At 40.5% G+C, this 19,831-nt stretch overlaps 1 protein-coding gene across 5 annotated transcripts in view; it reads left to right on the top strand.

Moving 5' to 3' along the window:
* igsf9bb (immunoglobulin superfamily, member 9Bb) overlaps positions 1-19,831 on the top strand; it is a 129,110-nt gene that overhangs the window by 65,728 nt on the left and 43,551 nt on the right. For 3 of the 5 annotated variants that reach the window (XM_075486581.1, XM_075486579.1, XM_075486583.1), the window contains exons 5-12: positions 1,480-1,597; positions 7,701-7,842; positions 9,573-9,718; positions 15,921-16,063; positions 16,205-16,345; positions 16,440-16,556; positions 16,894-17,044; positions 19,072-19,195. In XM_075486581.1, coding sequence (XP_075342696.1) covers positions 1,480-1,597; positions 7,701-7,842; positions 9,573-9,718; positions 15,921-16,063; positions 16,205-16,345; positions 16,440-16,556; positions 16,894-17,044; positions 19,072-19,195 — 1,082 coding nt within the window. The remainder of the gene's footprint in view (positions 1-1,479; positions 1,598-7,700; positions 7,843-9,572; positions 9,719-15,920; positions 16,064-16,204; positions 16,346-16,439; positions 16,557-16,893; positions 17,045-19,071; positions 19,196-19,831) is intronic. The other 2 variants (XM_075486582.1, XM_075486580.1) reach the window with 1 other exon arrangement.

Genomic DNA, 19,831 nt, shown 5'->3' with positions numbered 1-19,831 from the left:
AAGCAATATGTAAAAAAATGTTCCAGAAAAAGATCCCCTACCCCGCTAACTTAGAGTTTACTGTCTTAGAATAAACAATAGAGCTTATTGGATTCTGGTCTTCTGGATATTGGTATCTTTGTTTAAGGCTTTTTAACAGAAGAACATGGATTATTTACTGAAAGCTTGCTCATTACTGCATGGCAGAAGAAATCCTGTCCAAACCATACTGGTGCTAAGCATTCCCACTAACGGCTTGTATGTTAACGAAAGCCAAAAGTATGCTTTCAAATTGTATCGATGCACTGATAGGGAAACAAAAGGGAAAAAAGGGTGTTTTTGGAGGCATCGTAAAGATGGTCCCTCACAGAATTGTCACTGCCAGCCATTTTACAGCCCGTTGGCGTGGTGACCTGACAGAACAGCGAATGCAAAGTGAACGCCCCAGACGTGTGAAAAACGGCCATTCTAAGCAGCTGTATTTGTAGGAATAGGAACCCGGGCGGCTGTTGCCGATTTGATGGAGTGGTCACCAGCCGAAACCTTAGTTTGATCCTTTTCCCCACCATGTGCTGATACATCTACGAAAATAACACGCACCCCACACTGCCACCAATGTGCTCACCAGTGTGCTGCATGTATGAAATAAGACGTACTGTATGATTGTGTGTTGTCTGAATGTAAGTGGGTACGTGGGTGAAATACATTTTAAAGGGATTTATAGAAGTTGCTTAAGGTTAAAAGGCGCTGGCAAAGTGCGGAGTGGGGATGTTTGGATCCAATCTGAAGTACTGGATGGACGTCCCGATAAAGGTATTTCTTTGATAGATGGGATCGGGTTAATGAGTACATGTCAATTCCAATCCAGTTGTTTCATATGAGCAAAGGAAGATAATTGGCACATGGCCAAATAACATATCAACAGGTTACACAGTAGGAGTTCAAGTGAACACAAGCATGTTGCATTCGATGTCATCTGGGAACAAAATGTTGCTGCATATAATGTTTGTTTATGCATTTGGCAAACACTTCTATCCAAAGCAATTACAGGTAGGGTAAGGGGGTCTTGGCTAAGGACCGCTACTGGAGGTAGTACTTTTCATGCAGGGGATTTGAACCCAGGTCACCTACACAAGAGGTGGCAATCTTACCACTACACCATCCAGTCCAAATAATATCTTTCATGAATACTGCATGCACAGTATAACAATGTTTCTCAAGTTCTATTTGGTTTCTATTTATTGTTTAATGAAGCTTTGCATTGCTTCTTCATCTGGTGGAGGTATATGAATAGAGTTCTCCTTCTCAACTTAGTCATATGATTTAATTAGAGTGAAATTACTGCACTGAAAATCTCAACACTGCACTGTTGAGATTTTCTTTTCCACACTTCAGTTTGGCTTCAGTGTTCGTGCTTGTATAATAAGCTTGTGTAAAAAGAGTTTTAGGACCAAAAGTCCACCTTAAAAGTGAAGTAAACATGTCGGTGCGTGCGTTCAGGTGTCCGATGGGAGTTTGACGGTGTTATCCATCACCCGGGAAGATCGTGGGGCCTACACATGTCGAGCCTTCAGCCCCCAAGGAGAGGTCATTCACACAACACGGCTGCTAGTCCAAGGTAGGTACTTTTCAACTGCTTTTAGAAGATGCACATTTTGATTTCCATGTTTTTTGTGTTATAAACAGCATGCAAAAAATGATGTGGTACAAAATGGGGAAAAAGGAAAGAAGTCAAGTTCTTATTCGAAGGATGAATTTCCCAGCTTAGAATTGTGAAAACTGGAAGTCTGGGGCACTCTAAAACTGCTTTGTGGAAACTGAAACTTATGGTAGAAGGGATCCATGTCAGCAGACATGTGACTGTACAAGAGTGGGGGAAAAAAAGAAAGTGTCTAAGAGATTACTACAATTCAGCAACTACAACAACTAGAATGGAGGGCTGCTTCAGTTTGCACCGTAATGCAGCCACTCTTTTTAGTTGGAGTTTAATTTCATAGATGAGAAATATGAATAAATGCTGTGGTGCATGAATACATTACTGTATGTGTGCAGGGAGCAGTATAAGCAGGTGGAGTTTGGACGGGCCTCTGTAATTGCCAATCACATCAGCTCCCCTCATCCTCTTTAAAATACAGCAGTGAGTTTAATGAGCGACAGTGTGGGGGCTTTGATGGAGGAAACTGCTCCCGGAGGTGCCGAGTAGCACAACAAATGCAAAGCATTACAAATACTATATTAAAATGCCCAACGTCACTTTGGGGGAGACTCTCTCTCCTTTCTCTTGCCGTTGTGAAGCAAAGTTGAAGCATAAAAACATTATTGTAAACACAGATAAGAAAAGGGGGATATTGTTATGTGTGAGAGAACAGTTGGTTTTCTTTTTTTTGGGCTTTTTATGCCTTTAATGAAAGGACAGTTGGAGAGAGACAGGAAGCAGAGAGCAGAGAGAGGGGGAAGACATGCAGCAAAGGGCCGCTTGGTGCGGGATTCGAACCGGGGCCAGCTGCAGCGAGGACTGTAGCCTCTGTAGATGGGGTGGCTGCTTAACCCACTACGCCACCGACCGCCCCAACAGTTGGTTTTCTAATCATAAATGATTTCTGGGCTCACTCTTATCCCGCGAAGATGTTGTTTCAAATGAAATATGATAATAACACACATCGATATTCAAATTGTTGTTAATGCAGATTGATGCAGAAAGTGAACAGTAATATCCCCCAGCAAGCAAGTCTTTAGTATGATGGCTGAAGCTCTCTTAAAAACATGCACACTTTCTAAGAAACGGGGCTGTCACCGTATCTGATTTTCACTTCACCATTTTTGTGGCAAGATGATACGACATTGGCGATAACGACCTTTTCGCAATATGAAAAGAAAATTTGGAAAAAATTGCTCTCTGTATCATTCAAAAATATTTTTATTTAATTAAGAGATCAAATCTTTTAATCCAGCCATGAAATCCATTCTTTTAATCATCAGAAGTAATAGTTCTTTTTCTGCTTTTTGGTTACCCCTGCAGTTGTGGGATGTAACACCACTGTGATAAAAAGTAATCTCAGTGTGAGCCCAGCACATGTACAGCCAGATGGATTTGTGGTCATGTTAAAGAGGTCACAAAGACGTCGAGGGACCGTAAAGAAAAATGGTGTGATGAGGGGCTGAAAACCAAAGTCGTGAACTGCGGTATCTCAGCCCCTGAGTCCTCCAGTGGAGTTTCAGGCTGACCTTTGCATTACAAAGGTCGGTGTTTAAGCTTCACAAACTTCTTTACAGTGGCTTTAGGAGCCTTTTTATAAATCTCTCATTTTAACGTATTAACATTAACATTTTAACGTATTAACAATTTGCAATAATTAGCACTACACACAAGCAACAGGTTGATGCAAATGTATTTAATTTTGTAACCTGACATCCCAGATGGACCTGCAAGTTTTTTACTCATAAGACAGCAAAGAGCTTGTTTTTGGATAATATGATATGACTGCCGTTTTGGAACTAGTAAGCCTCTTCAGCATCAACCCTTGAAAAGTAATATGTTTGCAGTTTCGCTCTCCCAGCAATCAAAAGCAAACACAGTCAAAATGTATTTGTGTAATAACCTCAGAGTTGACAAACATCACCAGTGAGGAGAAATGCCAAAGCAGCAAACGCAGCACTGCAGGTCATGTAACGTGAAGAAAGAGTTCAGATGAACTCAGCGGATTGGTCATGACTCAACCTTATCTGCACTCTAAACTGAGGCTCAATCTTTCTTACTGACCTCAGATCCATTTAATTACTCTCATTCTTTGAGAAAGTCAACAAAGCAGCAAGGACATGCTCACTTAATCAGGTTTTGATTCATAAACAGTCTCAGAGTCAAATTTGACAAACATTATTATAGTTTATAGTTAAACAAAAGTGCAGCTTTAGTTACTGTGTGTGACAGCACCATGCTGTTAACAATGTTCGCACTCATGTCATTGTTTGAGATGAAGCCAAGGATGCTCGTTTGCACCTGCCAAATCAGGGGGAGGGCGTTCACTTTAAGGCCACCAGTGTCATTAATGATATGTGTTCCTTGACAGTTGCACTTAGACGCTTCAAAGAGACTTAGCAGTTTATTTGCTGGTTGTTCGTTGCTTTTATTCATCACAGAACAGAAGCTGAACTTGTTCGCGGAGAGGACATATTTCTTTTAGCGGCCGAGCACAAAGCCGGGGCCGAGCTAGAGTGCTTGTTTGACTGTCCTGTATAATTTACGGGAAAGACGGATTAATAGACGCCCTCCTGGAAAGCCATTGAGCTGCAGATCAGCTAAAAGACTACAGTGCCAACAAATCTCCAGCACTCAGCTGGTTCCAAATAGGCCGGGTTGGCACTCACACACACACGCACGCTCAACAGCAACATAGCCGTCCAGCACAGGCTAGTCCTGTAAGTCCTGCTAAGGGGCTGGCAGATGGAAATGCTCTGCTTGTTAAAGGATCAGGCTGTGGGCTACTAATCAGAACTAACATATGGGACTAGCAGTTTATAGTTGCAACAGTGACACAACTGTGCTGTGTGTGTTTTGTGTATGTGCACATGTTGATTACATTCTTTTAAATCTGTCCTTGAGACAACCGAAGTTATGAACAATTAGGAAATTCAAGGATCAGCGTCTGCGAATGGGAGCATCCATCACTGAGAGAAAGCGTTTTGAATATCATTAAAAATGACTCTCTTACGCTTTAGGTGCTACATTGTGATGCCGGGTGTGTGTATGGTGTAAAAAGTACAAAATGACTCAAGTAAAAGTACTACTATTGTCCTGTTGGTCATTTCCCACGCAGACAAGGCGAAAAGGCACGTATGTAACTCATAATGTTACTTTCAATATTCTGTCTATGAACAAATAAAGTGAAAACTTGGAATAGATACATAAATGATTTTAAATTCAATGAAAATAATGCTGCCAATCATTGTGAACCAGCAACAGTCAAAATCTGTCTATTTTAACGGATGCAATTATAAAGAAATGGCAAACTCTGTGTCAAACAGCCTATTAATTAGCTTAATTTATACCAGCTGCCGGTTCAATTAAAATAGTTCCAAATTGAGACAATCGGTCACATAAACTATTCAATTTCTTATTTCTTTCTTCTCACATTAATCAAGTAAAAGCTTATATTGTCACAATTGTAAATTGTTATATAGATATCCACACAGTGCTTTGTAAAGTTAATCATGTCCAAGTTACAGTTAAAAAGCCTCAATCTACAACATTTGTGTCAAGTTCAAAGCCAAAAAAACATTACCAAGTATCAATATTTTAATTGAAATACAAATATGTTGCATTTTAATTTTATGCTTTTAAAGCCTTTAAAGTAAATTGTAATGCTCCTTTATAGACAGATGACACATGAGGTGTCTCAAGTTGTTCCACGGCATCATGTTCTAATTATCAGGACATCAAATACTGCATTTTTGTCAAAGTCCTTGCCATTAGTACTGTTTTGGGCAGCGTATCCATTTTTTCGTGGAACTGCTACATATACTCAAACATATGGAGGGTTTGAGTGGTGCTCTCAGATAAATACAACTACCCAGTGTGTGATAAGTGGTTGAAAGAAGAGGAATATTGCTTTTAGACCAAAGTGAGGCTGGTGATAGTGAAAATGGCTGCAAATCATGGTATAAATATATCCATGTGTACAAGGAGGATGATCCATCGTGCAAAGCTAGGATCATTCCATAAATTCTCCTAATCCCTTACAGAGTGCTAAATAAGTATGTGATATGGCTTTGAGGTCTGAAATGACATGAGCCATAATTCAGAGTTGATGTACCAGTTTCTTTTTGTTTGTTTTTTATTCTGTGGCCATGAATGCTTCAGAAAAGTGACACATGCTGAATATACTGAATTCTATTTTCTATTCTGTTCTATTCTATTCTATTCTACACAGTGCTGTGCAAAGGTCTTGATAAGATTTGTGTTCTTTATTTCCTTGTTTCTCAATATTTTGCCTCAAACCAGTTCTTGTTGCACCTGACCATTTTCAGAGGAATGTTGAACCTAATTTAAGAAAAAAAAAACAGTTTTGTGTCAACACAAAACAGACTAATTGACAAAAAAAAAAAAAAGTTTAGATAGCATATTTTGGCACTTTGTTACAACTACGTGGAAGGGCGGCTGTAAAGAAGCCATTCTTAAGGAAGGGAAACAGGGAGAAAAGGCTGAGCTATGCCAAATGATGCAAGAAGTGGACTGAAAATCAGTGGCAACAGGTCTTATGGAGGGATGAATCCTCCCCAGAGCCCGGACCTCAACATTATTGAAGCAGTGTGGGATCATCCTGACAGAGAACGGAACAAAAGGCAGCCGACATCCAAAGAAGAGCTTTGAAATGTCCTTCAAGAAGCTTGGAGAACTATTCCTAGACTACTTAAAGAAATGACAGAAAGCTGGTCTGAGGGGGTTCAGGCTGTGTTGGAGAGTAAAGATGCAATCTAAAGAGAAAATTGAACTGTCTCAAAACTTTTGCATTGCAAAGTATGACTTAGGGAGATAGTTTTGAGGAAGATTTGTTTCACGCTTCTGTACTTGTCCCACTCAAAACCCAAATTAATGTAAAAGTAAAAGATTTGTTTCATATACATTTTTCACTGCAGCAGGTACACTCCCTCCATTTCATTATTTGACCATCAAATGGATCATCAAGATTATATCCTCCATGAGTGCTTTTACCCCCTCTACATCTTAAACTTTTTAGTAGCTCAAAATGTACGTCCCTTTAAAACCAATGTCATTATACGGTTGTACTTCAGAGTGAGATGTGTATCCAAGTACTTTGAGGCTAGAATAGAAAACAAAAAGAAAATACTTTTCAGGTCCACGACTCCAGCTCTGTCCTTTCTGTCAAATCCTTCGTCACTCAAAAATTCCTCCCATTGTGTTCGCCACGAACAGAGCCACTCTGCCATGAAAATTTGAATATCTTCTCATCTCCTTCATTATGGATTCAGCCTGAATATGCATCACTGATATGTGGTTTGGCAGCTGTTTCTGAGGTAACAGACAGTTTTTCCCCGATAAACCAGTCTGTATAGTATGCTGCAGTCCTCCTGGTGCTATCTTTTCCATCCAAATCTCATGCTTTCCACTTGCTGACAGTCTAAGGAATCATTTAAGCACCAGTCGTGGAGGACAGCCATGGGTTTGGCCTATGTGTCCCCACGTTTTCAAGCTTATTCAAATTTTTTAAGAACTAAAGTCACTAAAGAACTTTTGCATCGTATGACCACCGATGTTGCTTTCTCAGATGTAATCTCAGATATTGCAGTCTCGATAGTGGAAAAATCTTGTGAGAACACATTCTAGCATGGTGCATATTTAGCCATTTTCTTTTGCTTTTAGGACTTTTAAACTGCCTCAAAATCGACATCCAAAATCAAAGTGTCTGTCTCAGCTCTCCAACTGTTCCTTTAATCTATTTTAGAAGCAGATAAACAGACAAAACAGTTGTTCTTTTTAGATGCTGGATCACGTTTCGAATGAGATAACTGCTCGGAGAATAAAAATGGCCGTCCATTTTTTACACACTGTATGTCTCCTCATATCGCAGCAATAATTACTGTCCTGTTATTTGGTTAGAATTCTTCTTCATCCCTATTTGCTGGTAAATATCTGACATCACGCCTTTATGAATGAGCTAAAGGTTCCCTTTGTCTGTTTGATGGTTCTGTGTGTTCCCCACCAGGTCCTCCGTTTATCGTATCACCACCAGAGAACATAACGGTGAACATCTCGCAGGACGCCTTCTTCACCTGCCAGGCGGAGGCCTATCCTCGCAACCTGACCTACACCTGGTTCTGGGAGGAGGACAACGTCTTTTTCAAGAAGTAAAGTTATGATCGGGTTCATTATTGCCTGTTCTGTATCTGCAGCTCATCAGCCACAGTTAAAAATCCTGCATTGTGTGTATGTGTGGGTTTAGTGATGGATGTTCGGCACAAAGTAAGTTAAATTAGGGAACAGGTTTATTGAAATTACACTTACAGCTGGAGTGACAAACTAGCTAAAACGATTGTTTTAACATAGTAAATTTCGCGTAAGAAGAATAAATACCATGGTTGCTGGATGAACAGAGACTCTTTTTCTCACACATCATTTTTTGTTTTTCAGGCCTGCAACTCATTAAAAAGAAGTTTGGAGAGTAAAACTCTTACCACTTTGTAATGTTGCCGTTTCTTTTCACAACCCTTAAAAGCCTTCTTGCCGTTGAGGATACCTCAACCTCTCAGTTTTTATTTTGTCCCATTCTTCCCGCAAACGCATCTTAAAGCCTGCAACGCGACTCTGTTGTCGAACTTCTCCACGCATCCTCTTTTGGGGACAGGTCCGTCTGCCCTTGAAATGCTATTTAAGGGTACATTTGGATGATAAAACCCAACAGTGTTGTAGAACCGTGGTCAAAAATAAGATTAGAATTAAACAAACATGATAGTTAGTGAAAGTTTGCGGATAGATATACAAAAAATGTATACATTTTAGTTCAAAGCAAGACCACAGAGATGGGTGCGGAGTTTGGTCTCTCAGCTCTGTGGGGAGGCTGTTCCACAGATGTGGGCCATAAGGGGAAAAAGGATGGACTTTCAGTTTTAGTATTTTACATATCAGATCATTATGTAGACTGAGACAGATTTATTTGTTACTGGGCAGTGTTGGCCGATTAGGCAGCTGATGGTTCAGTGAGGCTCTAAGACCAACTGCTGCTTCAACCATTCTTTTTTAATTTTTTACGTGATTAAAAACTCTGTAAAACCTCAGTTTGCAGCTTACCTGATTACTTCAGCTGTTATGTCAATGTAGTAAAATAAAAGCATGTTGTTTGCCTGCATGAAATACTCAAGTTAACTAAAAGCACATCAAAACTGTATTGAGGTACGTTGATTAAACCTCTTTATCTGGAATCCCTTTTGGAGTATAACTGTGTTGAAATGTATTTACTTACTAAATGTCCAGAAATGTGACTGTGTGGTTGGCCTGGATACCCCTTAGTTTTACAAATCTGTAATGGGCTGTTATGGAGAAGTTTTATTAGTGGGAAATCTTTGGTAATAGTATTGATAAATCCATCAGCCTCTTACGGTTACCTTGAAATATTTGTGTGCTGTTGGGTGGGACCTAATAAACAGGGGGAGAAGGAGTACAAGTTCCTGTGATTTCCAGCTACCTTTGAAGCCAGTAGACTTGTAGAGTTCCACGGAAACCAGCTGTTCAGCTATGATTCATAAATGAAGCTCTATAAATGAAGGCCGTAATTTGTATCTGAATCAGAGCTACACTTCCGCGGGGACATGAGGAAAGACATACGAGTTTGTTGTCGTCATCTTCACAGGGTCTTGCATCTCGACGAGTGACTGGAAACATGTGAATGCAACCATAAATATCTTTCAGCAGATGATGGAAAAATGTGTTATAACTTATCGGGAAATGTTCAGTAAGAGGAAGGACTGCGGGAGGCTTCACAAAATGTTTCACACTTTATGAACATTTATTTGAGAGACACATTTTGTGAAATACTGACACGACTTTGACCCAAACGCTTCCCTTCCCTTCATGTCCACAGCGACCTTAAGCGGAGAGTCAGTATTCTCATTGACGGTTCTCTCATCATTGCCCAAGTCAAGCCAGAGGATGCTGGGAAATACACCTGTGCTCCCAGCAACAGCCTGGGCCAACCACCGTCTGCCTCTGCGTACCTAACAGTGCAATGTGAGTGTCCCGCCAGCATTTCCTCCTTTTTAACGCTGTCCTGCTTCATTGTAAGTCCTCCTTATATTCATAAATCCAAGGGGAGATCATGCTCACGATCCCAGCAGCAGTTCTTGTAGTTTTGACCGAGGAATATTCAGCAATGAAAATATGTGTCTACTTTTAGGGATTTGTTTTTTTTAAGTTTTTTTTTAAGAGTAATGCTCAAGAACTTGTAATTTGACTGAAAATGTAACACAGTCTTGAACAGGTATGGGTGTTCCTACTCTTATATGTTTATTTTTCTCTTTTAATTAGAATTCTCCTTAATTTGAGAACAATTCTGAAGTAAACATAAAGGTTTAAACAAATGTTTTCAGTGTCCACCCAGTCACCCTTTGACAAACTGGGCCCTTTGTTACATACAACAGATTATATTCATGCAGGAAATGCTCTTATCGGCTTACAAATAAGGATCAGAATTGTATGGGCAGCAATGTGGGACCAAAGACCACTCTTTATCCTGAGCCTCAATACTGTCACCCCATATAAAACTCATTCACATTGACCAAATAGTGATACCGTTTTATTCCGTTTTTCTCATACAGTACAAATGAACAGCGACAGTCTTCTGAGGGATCATAACATAGTGAACATTTTGCCTTTTAGTCATCACTTGAAGACATACTCAGCCCTGGCATGTGGAAGCAGATCAATACTCGTGGTTCTTTAATGTCTGAGGCTGTGCTTGTTAAAGTGAATGGTGAGAGGGATTTATTATAAAAACATATTATTTTGTCAGCAAGGTATTTGTTTTCAGTGTCACTAAGGTATCTCTATTGTAAACATCCACTTGCATTAAACATAAGCTGCTCTAGGGGGATGCTTGGAAGTTTAGACTAAAGGCATTATATGTGGAATATTAGTGGTTGGTGTCTGTAAACCCATCCTGTCGAACTTGGTCCTTCCTCTCCTTTCTCTCGTCATAACGCTGCATTCCATGTGCTTTGGATGTGGCATGTCGAAACGCAAAATCACATCATTTTCAAGATGAACAAAAAATGATTTATTATGGTGTAAGCTTACTTTTCTGGATAATTTACCTGAGTTGCAGGTAGGAAGTCTGACTTCTTGTGGCTTTTTTCCCTCCTTCCATGATGGGAAACTTTGAGTTTTCAATTACAGATGAAGGATTTCTCTGAAAATCAGACAAGTTGCTGTCAGTCACAACCCTGTGAGAGCCTGTTGAATCAATGGATTGCATGTGAAATTCCACACAAAGGGTTTGAACATATGTGTTTGGGTGGTGATGGATCGCTTAGTTTTATAGTGCCCACACTTGCGCCATTTATTGGCTGGTGTCTAAGCTAAATATTCTACATAGTGTGCCTTTAACTGATGATATTATCGAGCGATCCTGAACATTGACACGTTGAGCCATGCATCAGACACAGCAGCACTGCTGCCATTGCTAGAACACTGATTAAGTTATTGTTCTTTATCATAAACAGAAATTCAGCTGTGAAATTAATTTCACTTTGATATGGCCAAAAACTGGAGTGATTTCCATGTGTTCATTATAGCGAGGCATTTGCTCTAAATGCCCTTCTTAAATATCATGTTTGAATTGATTTAATTTCAAGTTAAAGAGCTCTAATGTGCAGCCATGCTATTACAGATAAACTGAGAGCACTTTGAGTGGAAAAATAATTTTGTTAACCTTTCCGTGATTAACAATAATGCTGCCAATATTCCGCTCTCGCCTTATTTGTAATAACATTAACAATAGGTGTTGTTTTTTTTTATTCTTCACAAATTTATGACATCCTCCTCCTCACTGAATTAGGCAGGACGGTATAGGTACATTTGTTGTGGGGAAAAGCTTGAAATGATGCACAGAGCATAAAGAAGAAAGCCTATTTCTTAATAAAGAAATTTGTTTCCAACCTCTATTCATAACCAGCCCTCGCTCAGCTGTCTTGACCCACTTATCATGAAACTAATTCAGTTATGTACCTTCTCAATTTCACTTCTGTAGGTTTTGTTCATTTGTCTTAGATTTCTTTAGAAAAAAGAACCTTCCTCTAAGCCTGACTGAAAATCGGCCCATTAAGACTTTGTTCAAACTTGCAGTCACTAAAAAATTTTCCAGACTGTTGCTCTGATTTTTTTATTTTTTTTTATATCTGAAGCGTCATCTGAACAAATCACCATTCAAGTAACTTAAAGATAAGTTTTACATGTATGATGATCTACCACAGAGAAAGTTTCAACCACCAGAATGTCTTGAACATTTTCTCACGACCAACAGCATTGCGAATCAGACGCACCTCAGTCAATAACTTGATTTCACCCCTCTGGATGTATATTTAGACAAGTATAGTGGCCATGTTGAGCTTTGCATGAAACTGTGCTGAGTGTATTCAGTGCAGCGAACACCAGTCAAAGCGCTCTAAGTTTGGACAGTCGGAAGGTTTCCGTACGGGCAAAGAATAGCTGAAATCTGCTCAGAGTGGAGCCATGAGAAGAGTAAAATTTCCGCCACCCAAAACAACTCAAACCTCAAAATGTCATTGGTTCAAGGGAACACCATATTGTCAAGTCTGACGCCTTGACACTTCTGCATCAGACAGTTGTTGACTTTGTCGCTACACTTTCTCAATTGCAGGACGTCCGTGTTGCCACACGGTCTGTTCCGAAACTGATGGGCTTGTTCTTAGCTTTAGTTTGTCCATCATGAAACCATCTAATTCTCCAAACTGAAAGTGCTCTGACTGCTGTCTACTGCAGGTGAGATAATGCAGAGCAGATGTTCAGTTTTCTCTGTGATGAATTAGCTGTGATTGGGTGGATGGCTCCTCACTCAGTCTAACTTGAGCAGTTTGTCTTTGTCAGGAGTAGTTTTTTTTTAATCATTTCTGTGGACTGGAACACTCTTTCAGTAAAAGTTGGGGGTGCTTTAATATCCACTTTTCCAGAATCTTAATCGATCGGGTTGTGCCATAATACGGACTATTAATGATCAACTCTCCCTTGTGAAGCTTGTTATTCCCCTTCCTGTCCAAAGAAATTTTTTTCTTTCTTTTTTTTAGAAAACTTGAACACGAAGCAGATTTTAGTTTGACACTTTTTGTTTTCTATGTAAAAATCATCTGACAAACGAGCAGGAACTATCCCTAACTCCAACAGATAGACTTCTTAAGAGATTTAGACAGGTCTAATATAATTCTCTGGCCTCATAACAGCACAGTAGCAATAGTAAGTGAATCATTGACAGGTTTGATTGCATTGAATCCCAGCAGACGTTTTTTGTCTTTGTCCTTTATTGCGACTTTTGGGATTAAGAAGAAACCCCAGCTTGGCCTTAACCTTTATTCAACGTCTCAGACAGGCTAATCCCATCCAAACACCGGTTTTCTTTCCCTCTCTGCAGCTCTCATGTATTCTCATCTATGTACATACATTCCTGTGCACTAACTTATCCATCTCGCCCTCCGTGTTTCATCATGGTTTGCCGCCCCCTCATTTTTCTGCTCTAAAGCTCCATCAGTCACTGCCGGCTCGATTCTTTATGATTTTGTCGCTTCGGAAAAAGCATCTGGCTCGTGATCGGAGCGGACAGGCAGAGGTAGGAGGAGCTGTGAGATGGCAGCCTCGTCGACCAGTGACAACTGGCATCAGTCAGAGCAGCATACATTTTGAATTCCTTCGGTGTCCTCCACTGATAGCTGCATGCTTGTGGTGTGGGTTTGTGTGTGTCTGCGTGTGAAACAGATGTAGGCAACACCAGCCAGGAGCGGGAGGGAGACATGAGAGAAGGGGGGATTACATCATTGCTGTAAGACCGGGGACTTTTCTCGTCAGACTGCAGGGGGCTCTCTCTGTCTTTCTGTCCTATTATTTTCTCTTATTCTAATCTTTTCCTTTTGTTCCCTCTCTATCAGTCCTCAACAGTTGCTCCTCTCCATTTTTCTCTCATTCTGTTTAAATCTATCCTACACACTCTCCTTTTCTCCTTGAACTGCTTGCCAGTGAATAACTTCCCCAAAGCATCTTTCAGTGTGAACCAGCGTGTCGTGAGCGATAGGGCTGTCTGAGGGCTATATTTAGAAACTTGGCTGATATTCTCGTCTGTGGTGCCGCTGGCGTCGCTCCTCAGGGTGCAGAGTGCTGGCAGGGCGATGGTCTGGACTTCAGAGGAGAGCTGCTGTTGGTACGAAGTTGCTGTGGGCGACAGTGCGGTTTATTCGACCTCACCACCTCATGTAGTCTTTTTGCTTACTTCCTCGCTTTCTCCTTTTTCCTGCCTCGCTCTCACCTGCTCATCCTCAGCTCTCTTCCAACAGCTCCTCTCTGCCTTACGTCATCCAGTCACATCTCTCTTTCTCACCTGTCCTCTTTCCCACGCTCAGCCTCACTCATCCTTCTATCGCTCCGCTGATGGCACTCACCCCTCCTCCCCTCACTCACACCATCTCTCATCCTTATCACACAGTGTGCACTGTGAAGCGCTCTTCCCTGACCTCAATTAGGCACCTGACCCCCCCCCCCTTCAAAATTCTTGATATGGAGGAAATTTTACTTCTTTACTCTCCTCTTTGCCCCCTTTTCCTTTTCTTTACAAGACAGCATCCTCTTTTTCTCTTGTCCATTTTTGCCTAAAGGCGACTGGTTGACATCAAATCCAAATTTGACTTGATTTATGGTAAATATGGTGAAAGATAACCACTAAATAAAGAAAAACTTCAGTTAGATAACTGAAAAAAATCTGAAGAGATAGAATAATTTGTACTTGTAGTCATGGAGCTACAACATTTACAAGATATTTGGAAATATTATTCAAAATCTATTTACTCTCCAGCGCATGGTGGAAACCACGTTTCTGTCTGTCATTTGCTTTGCTGAACATAAAAACTAGAAATGGGGAGAAACAGTCTTAGTGGCTCCTTCTAAAGGCTGAAGAACATCTTACTTGTTGAGTTGGTTTTAAAAACATTTAACTGTAAAAATGGTATGTTGTCCTTTCAGCTTTAACAGTGGCATTATTCTTATCTAGTTCAGAATTATAAAGCAAAGGCTGGTAGTGGAGGCTACATTAGTGACCACTGGGTCAGCATTTCTAAGGATGGCCAGTGTGTGGGCATTTTTGTAATGTTTTTAACATAACCTTTGGGTTTAAGAAGCATGAACATGGTGTATTATTCGTTGTCTTATATGTCCTTTTGTTATTTGGTTACTTTTTTTGTTAAGCAGTGTTGGGGACATGACTTCAGGCTTTACAGGGATGGATGTTCCAGACTTAAATATCTCAACTATTTAAACAAATGTAATAACATCTTTTGTGACTTTTGTGTTCACTCACTTTTACTTATAGTATCACCACAAGGCCAGCAGTTTGACTGCAGCTTTCATCACAGCTTTAATCACAAAAACCGGAGCGTATTCCTGAGAATCTCTCCATTTTACCCCTCTTTTTTTTTTTTGACTGTTCTTTGTGTGTTCTCATTCCACCACTCGTTGACAACACCGCTCAGTCTATTTTAAGGAAACAAGCGGAACATTTTATAAGCCTTGAATTCAGTTACACTTAATGACAGCAGCCTTCAGCAAGAGCTGAAGAAGCTGGTGCAGTGTATAAATGGTCTTTGGATTCTAGAAAATGTAACGTTTCTTTATCAGCAGCAAAAAGGTAATAAATTAAGGTACAACCTTTACCTCTTAACATACATTCCCTTTAAATTTTGAGACAACCAATATTAGATTTTGTCATATTGTTTCGGAGCAAAATTATATCAACCTCAGCATTTACTGCATATTAGCAAACGTTAAGAATACTTTCACGTGAAGCCAAGATGGTAAAAATTGCAAAGAAAGTCTGTTAAATGTCATTGTTTTGGCATTTTCTCTTCACGGATAACATCCATCGCACTTTTGACATGACAGCAGGTTGTACTGACATTTGATCCATAAAACAATGTCTTGTGTTTCTGTTTTATGTGCAGAGGTGTTTAGGGTTGGACAGCATCAATGCAAAGATAAACAAATGCTACTCCGACACCAGGTTTGCTCCATGCACGGCGAATTAATATGTCCTTTTGCCTGGAGCCCTCTACGTGTGCGCATTTTAAAGCTTCTCTGCGCAGCTTTTGTAATCACCAGGCATTGAGTTACCCTCAGTACGAAGGGTTGGTTTGATCACTTCTCTTTCTCTGTTGATCATCAGATCCTGCCCGTGTGGTGAATATGCCATCTGTCATCTATGTGGCCATTGGTCTGCCAGGATTCATCCGCTGTTCAGTAGATGCCAACCCCCCTGTAACTCTGGTTAAGTGGAAGAAAGATGGCCTCCCTTTACGGATAGATAAGGTGACGTGGTGCTGCAGCTTTGGATGACTGAAAACAAATTGTTTATATATTTTTGTTAGAACCTTCGAGGAATTCCATTTTTTTTTCTTGTTTTTTTTTTTTTTTTTTTCTTTCTGCTGAACTGGACTTCTGCATCCACAGTACCCTGGATGGAGCCAGATGGACGATGGGAGCATCCGTGTGGCAGAGGTGACGGAGGACTCTCTCGGCACCTATACCTGCATGCCTTACAATGCCCTGGGTTCCATGGGATGGTCCCCTCCTGCTCCCCTGGTGCTAAAGGTACACACATTTGATTGACAACATCTCTGATGTATGCATCCAGGACAGAGTGAAACTTTTTCTTTACTTGGTCTGGCTGTTTGACCACGGTCAGGACCCTCCTAAATTCTCAGTGGTTCCCGGAGGGGAGTACAGGCAGGAGGCTGGGAGAGAACTGGTCATCCCCTGTGAGGCGGAGGGAGACCCTTTTCCCAACATCACATGGAGGAAGGTAAGACACCCTCACACCTTAGACTCTGCTTGCAGGTGTGCACTTGTGTACTTGTGTAAAGACACTCATTAATCAACACTTCATGTTGTCACATTTAGCATTTATCATTGAGAAAATGCTCAGATTTGTACTGCTCAAGCTACTGTATGTCATATTATTATGTTTAAGATGTTTAAAAAAGATTTGAGAAACACAACTGATATTATTACAAGCTGATAAAGAGCCTCTTTTTTTCTTCAGAGGGACGTTTGTGTTGCATTTGCCAATGTATCGCTCACCTGTATGCCTCTCCTCCATTTGCTGACACTTCATTTTCTCCTGCCTGGGTGGACTGCAGGTAGGGAAGCCCAGTAAAAGCAAGCACAATGTTCTGCCCCGAGGCAGCTTACAGTTGAAGTCCCTCACAAAGGAGGACCACGGGGAGTGGGAGTGTGTCGCCACCAACGTTGCCACGAGCATCACTGCCAGCACGCATGTCCAAGTCATAGGTACCTTTTAATGCACATATATGTTAAGTTGTTCATGTAGGAACTTAGATAAATACGTCAGCAAAAGTTTTTAACCTTATCGACACATTATAAGCTAAGGATTTAGCTTAGGATTCCTCCTGTAAATCTCCAGATGGCCATCAAAAGTCTCAGAAAGTCAAGGTCAGACGGCCCATATTCGCAACGTTGACTTTAGAAGAACAAGCTTCAACCAAACCTGACCATGTGGGGTGCAGCTGTCCAACTGTTATGCGTGCACAAAGATTAAATGAGAGGCTAGCAAGCTGAGTAAAAGTTCTTACAGGCTAGGTCGAGAACACAATAGAATCAAGCCCGAGTGAGCAGCTGTAGCACTTGACAAGCTGTGGGAGGTGGCAAGAGACCTTATTCATTTGCTCCCAGGTGAATGGGAGCCAACTGTTGATACCACTTGCTCCGGGAGCGCCAGGATAGATGGGGTCAGGGTACCAGGCTACCTCGGGATCTAGTAAAGAGAAATAAAAAATATCTCCCTTTTTTTCATCATGGTTTCTACACTGTCTTGTTACTTTTTTTAAATATTTTTTTCTATTTTTTTGGCACAAGTGGCCCTCACTCAGCATTTGAAAAGACAGGAAATTGAAGTATGACATATAGCACAGGTTGGAACTCTGGGCAGGCTGCCACAAAGACTTCATCCTCCTACGCCTTTCTTCTCAGTCACCATTTAAGCTTTGACTGGAGCTCTTGAAATTATATCCATTCTTTTTAAAGAAAAGGAAAAAAGGAAAAATGCAAGTTCTGAGTAATGCTTCAAACTTTAAAATAACCCTGTTTCATTGTTTTTTTTGCAGTTTAGCAAAATACACGTTACATTTATAATTAACATGAAAGAGGATGCTCCACTTTCAAGATTACAAGAGAAAAGGGTTCATTTTAGAGATGCTGTTTTGAACCAGGTAGAAACCAGGTACGGGCGAACAATAGGTGAAATCTACTCCGAGGGGAGCCATGAGAAGAGTCCACAACTAACAGTGATGCATATGCACAAACTATTACCATGATGTAAACCAGTCAAAAGACTGAGTTTGGAGCGTGGGCTTTATCTTAATGCAGACCTGAAGGTTGAAGGTCCTTGTCGCAGCCGGTCCAGGATTGTGTCCGGGCCTGTGGCTCTCTGGTGCACGTCATCGGCCTCTCTTTCAGTTTCTGACCTAGCCTTACAGAAGCTTCAATGCACAAGTCTGCAAAATTATGGTTACACTTGGAAAAAAACTTTTATTCTTGAATGATGTGATATTTTGTACATATTAAATGGATGTTACATACTCTGACAAAAACTCTGCTATATTTCATTGTAAAACATGCACGTTTTTACTATGTGCAACCCATTCCTTTGGGTTAGTTTGATTTAGTTTAGCAATTTTATTGAGTATTTAGTCAAATGAGAGCATCATTGTGACTTTGATGGGCATAATAAGCACCTTTCAAAGGAACCCTTTGTGGAACAGGTAGTTAGCAGAACGTAACCACACTCCTAGAATATGATAATATTCCACTAGCATTAATTATAACATGTCACATGTCTTAATGCAGGCAGTGGCTATGATTTGCTTTTGGCCTGTTGTTAGTTATAGTCTGTGCTGATGTTGATGATGCCTGTCAAATCAGAGCGACACAAAGGCTGTTTTTGATGGCTCCATATTGGTCACCTGTTACTTTGGCTAAAAGACAATTCCTGAATTAAAAAGAACAACCTCTGTTCATAGAAAAATAAAATAGTTGCAGGTAAAACGTTTTTTTTTTCCATATTACTTTAATTTGAATAAATATATATTTATCTTTGAACTTCTGATTGTATTATTTATGCCATCAAAAATTGTATTCACTCCAGCCTGAAGTTACGTTGAGTTGGTCGCTGCTTAACATCACTGGGATCAGCACACAGTGAATTTGTTTGACAAGCAAAATTAATGACTGCATCGTGACACTGCAGGGCCACTCGGTGACTAATATGCCCTTTTAACCACTGATTTCTCTTTGTACAGGCACAAGCCCCCACGCCCCCGCCAGCGTCCACGTGGCAGCCTCCTCCACCTGGGCCAACGTGTCCTGGGAGGTCGGCTACGACGGAGGCTTCCAGCAGACATTCTCAGTCTGGTACGGCCATGTGTGAGTCATCCCAGCATGCTTTGCTTCCTGCTTTTTTTCTTCTTTCAATATGTCCTCTGTTATTTCTGAAAATGTCTTTTTCAGGGTTACGTTCAGAACAGTTGCGAATACGTAGAGATGGAAAGTACATGGAGATCCAGTGTCAGTGAGTTTCCATCTCTAATCTTGGAATTTTTTGGAGGAATGCATTTCAAGGAAATAAAAACAAAAATAAAAAGATAAGATCCTTGCAACTAAGCTGAACATGACCCAAAGTTCTCTGTTCTGATGCTGCTACTGCTTCTGCTGCTTTGCCACTTCTTTACTGGGTAAAAGGCCTGGGTTGAAAATAAGATTTTAGCCATGACTGATGCAATCTAGTTGAACAAATTTTCATTAGTTTCCATGCCCAGCATGTTAAAGGTGTTTTGTTGTAAATGATTATTTTTTTTATCTTGTTTCTAATCCCGGCTTGGGTTCTGTCAAAGTGTAAAGTATTTAATCTTTTACTGTTTTAACCCAGGTCTACAAGGGAACAATGATCTATATTTTGCCTGTTGGGTGTTTGCAGTATGTGAAGCAACTTCTAAGGGTTTCCCAGAAAAGGCTGTATGAATGTGTGTATAAACAGGGGAATTTAGGTTGGAATGTAAAGTG

Source organism: Odontesthes bonariensis, chromosome 16, assembly GCF_027942865.1.
Source record: "Odontesthes bonariensis isolate fOdoBon6 chromosome 16, fOdoBon6.hap1, whole genome shotgun sequence".
NCBI classification, from domain to species: Eukaryota; Metazoa; Chordata; class Actinopteri; order Atheriniformes; family Atherinopsidae; genus Odontesthes; species Odontesthes bonariensis.
The sequence above is the reverse complement of the archived record's forward strand: the minus strand, read 5'-3'. Positions and strand labels throughout refer to the sequence as shown.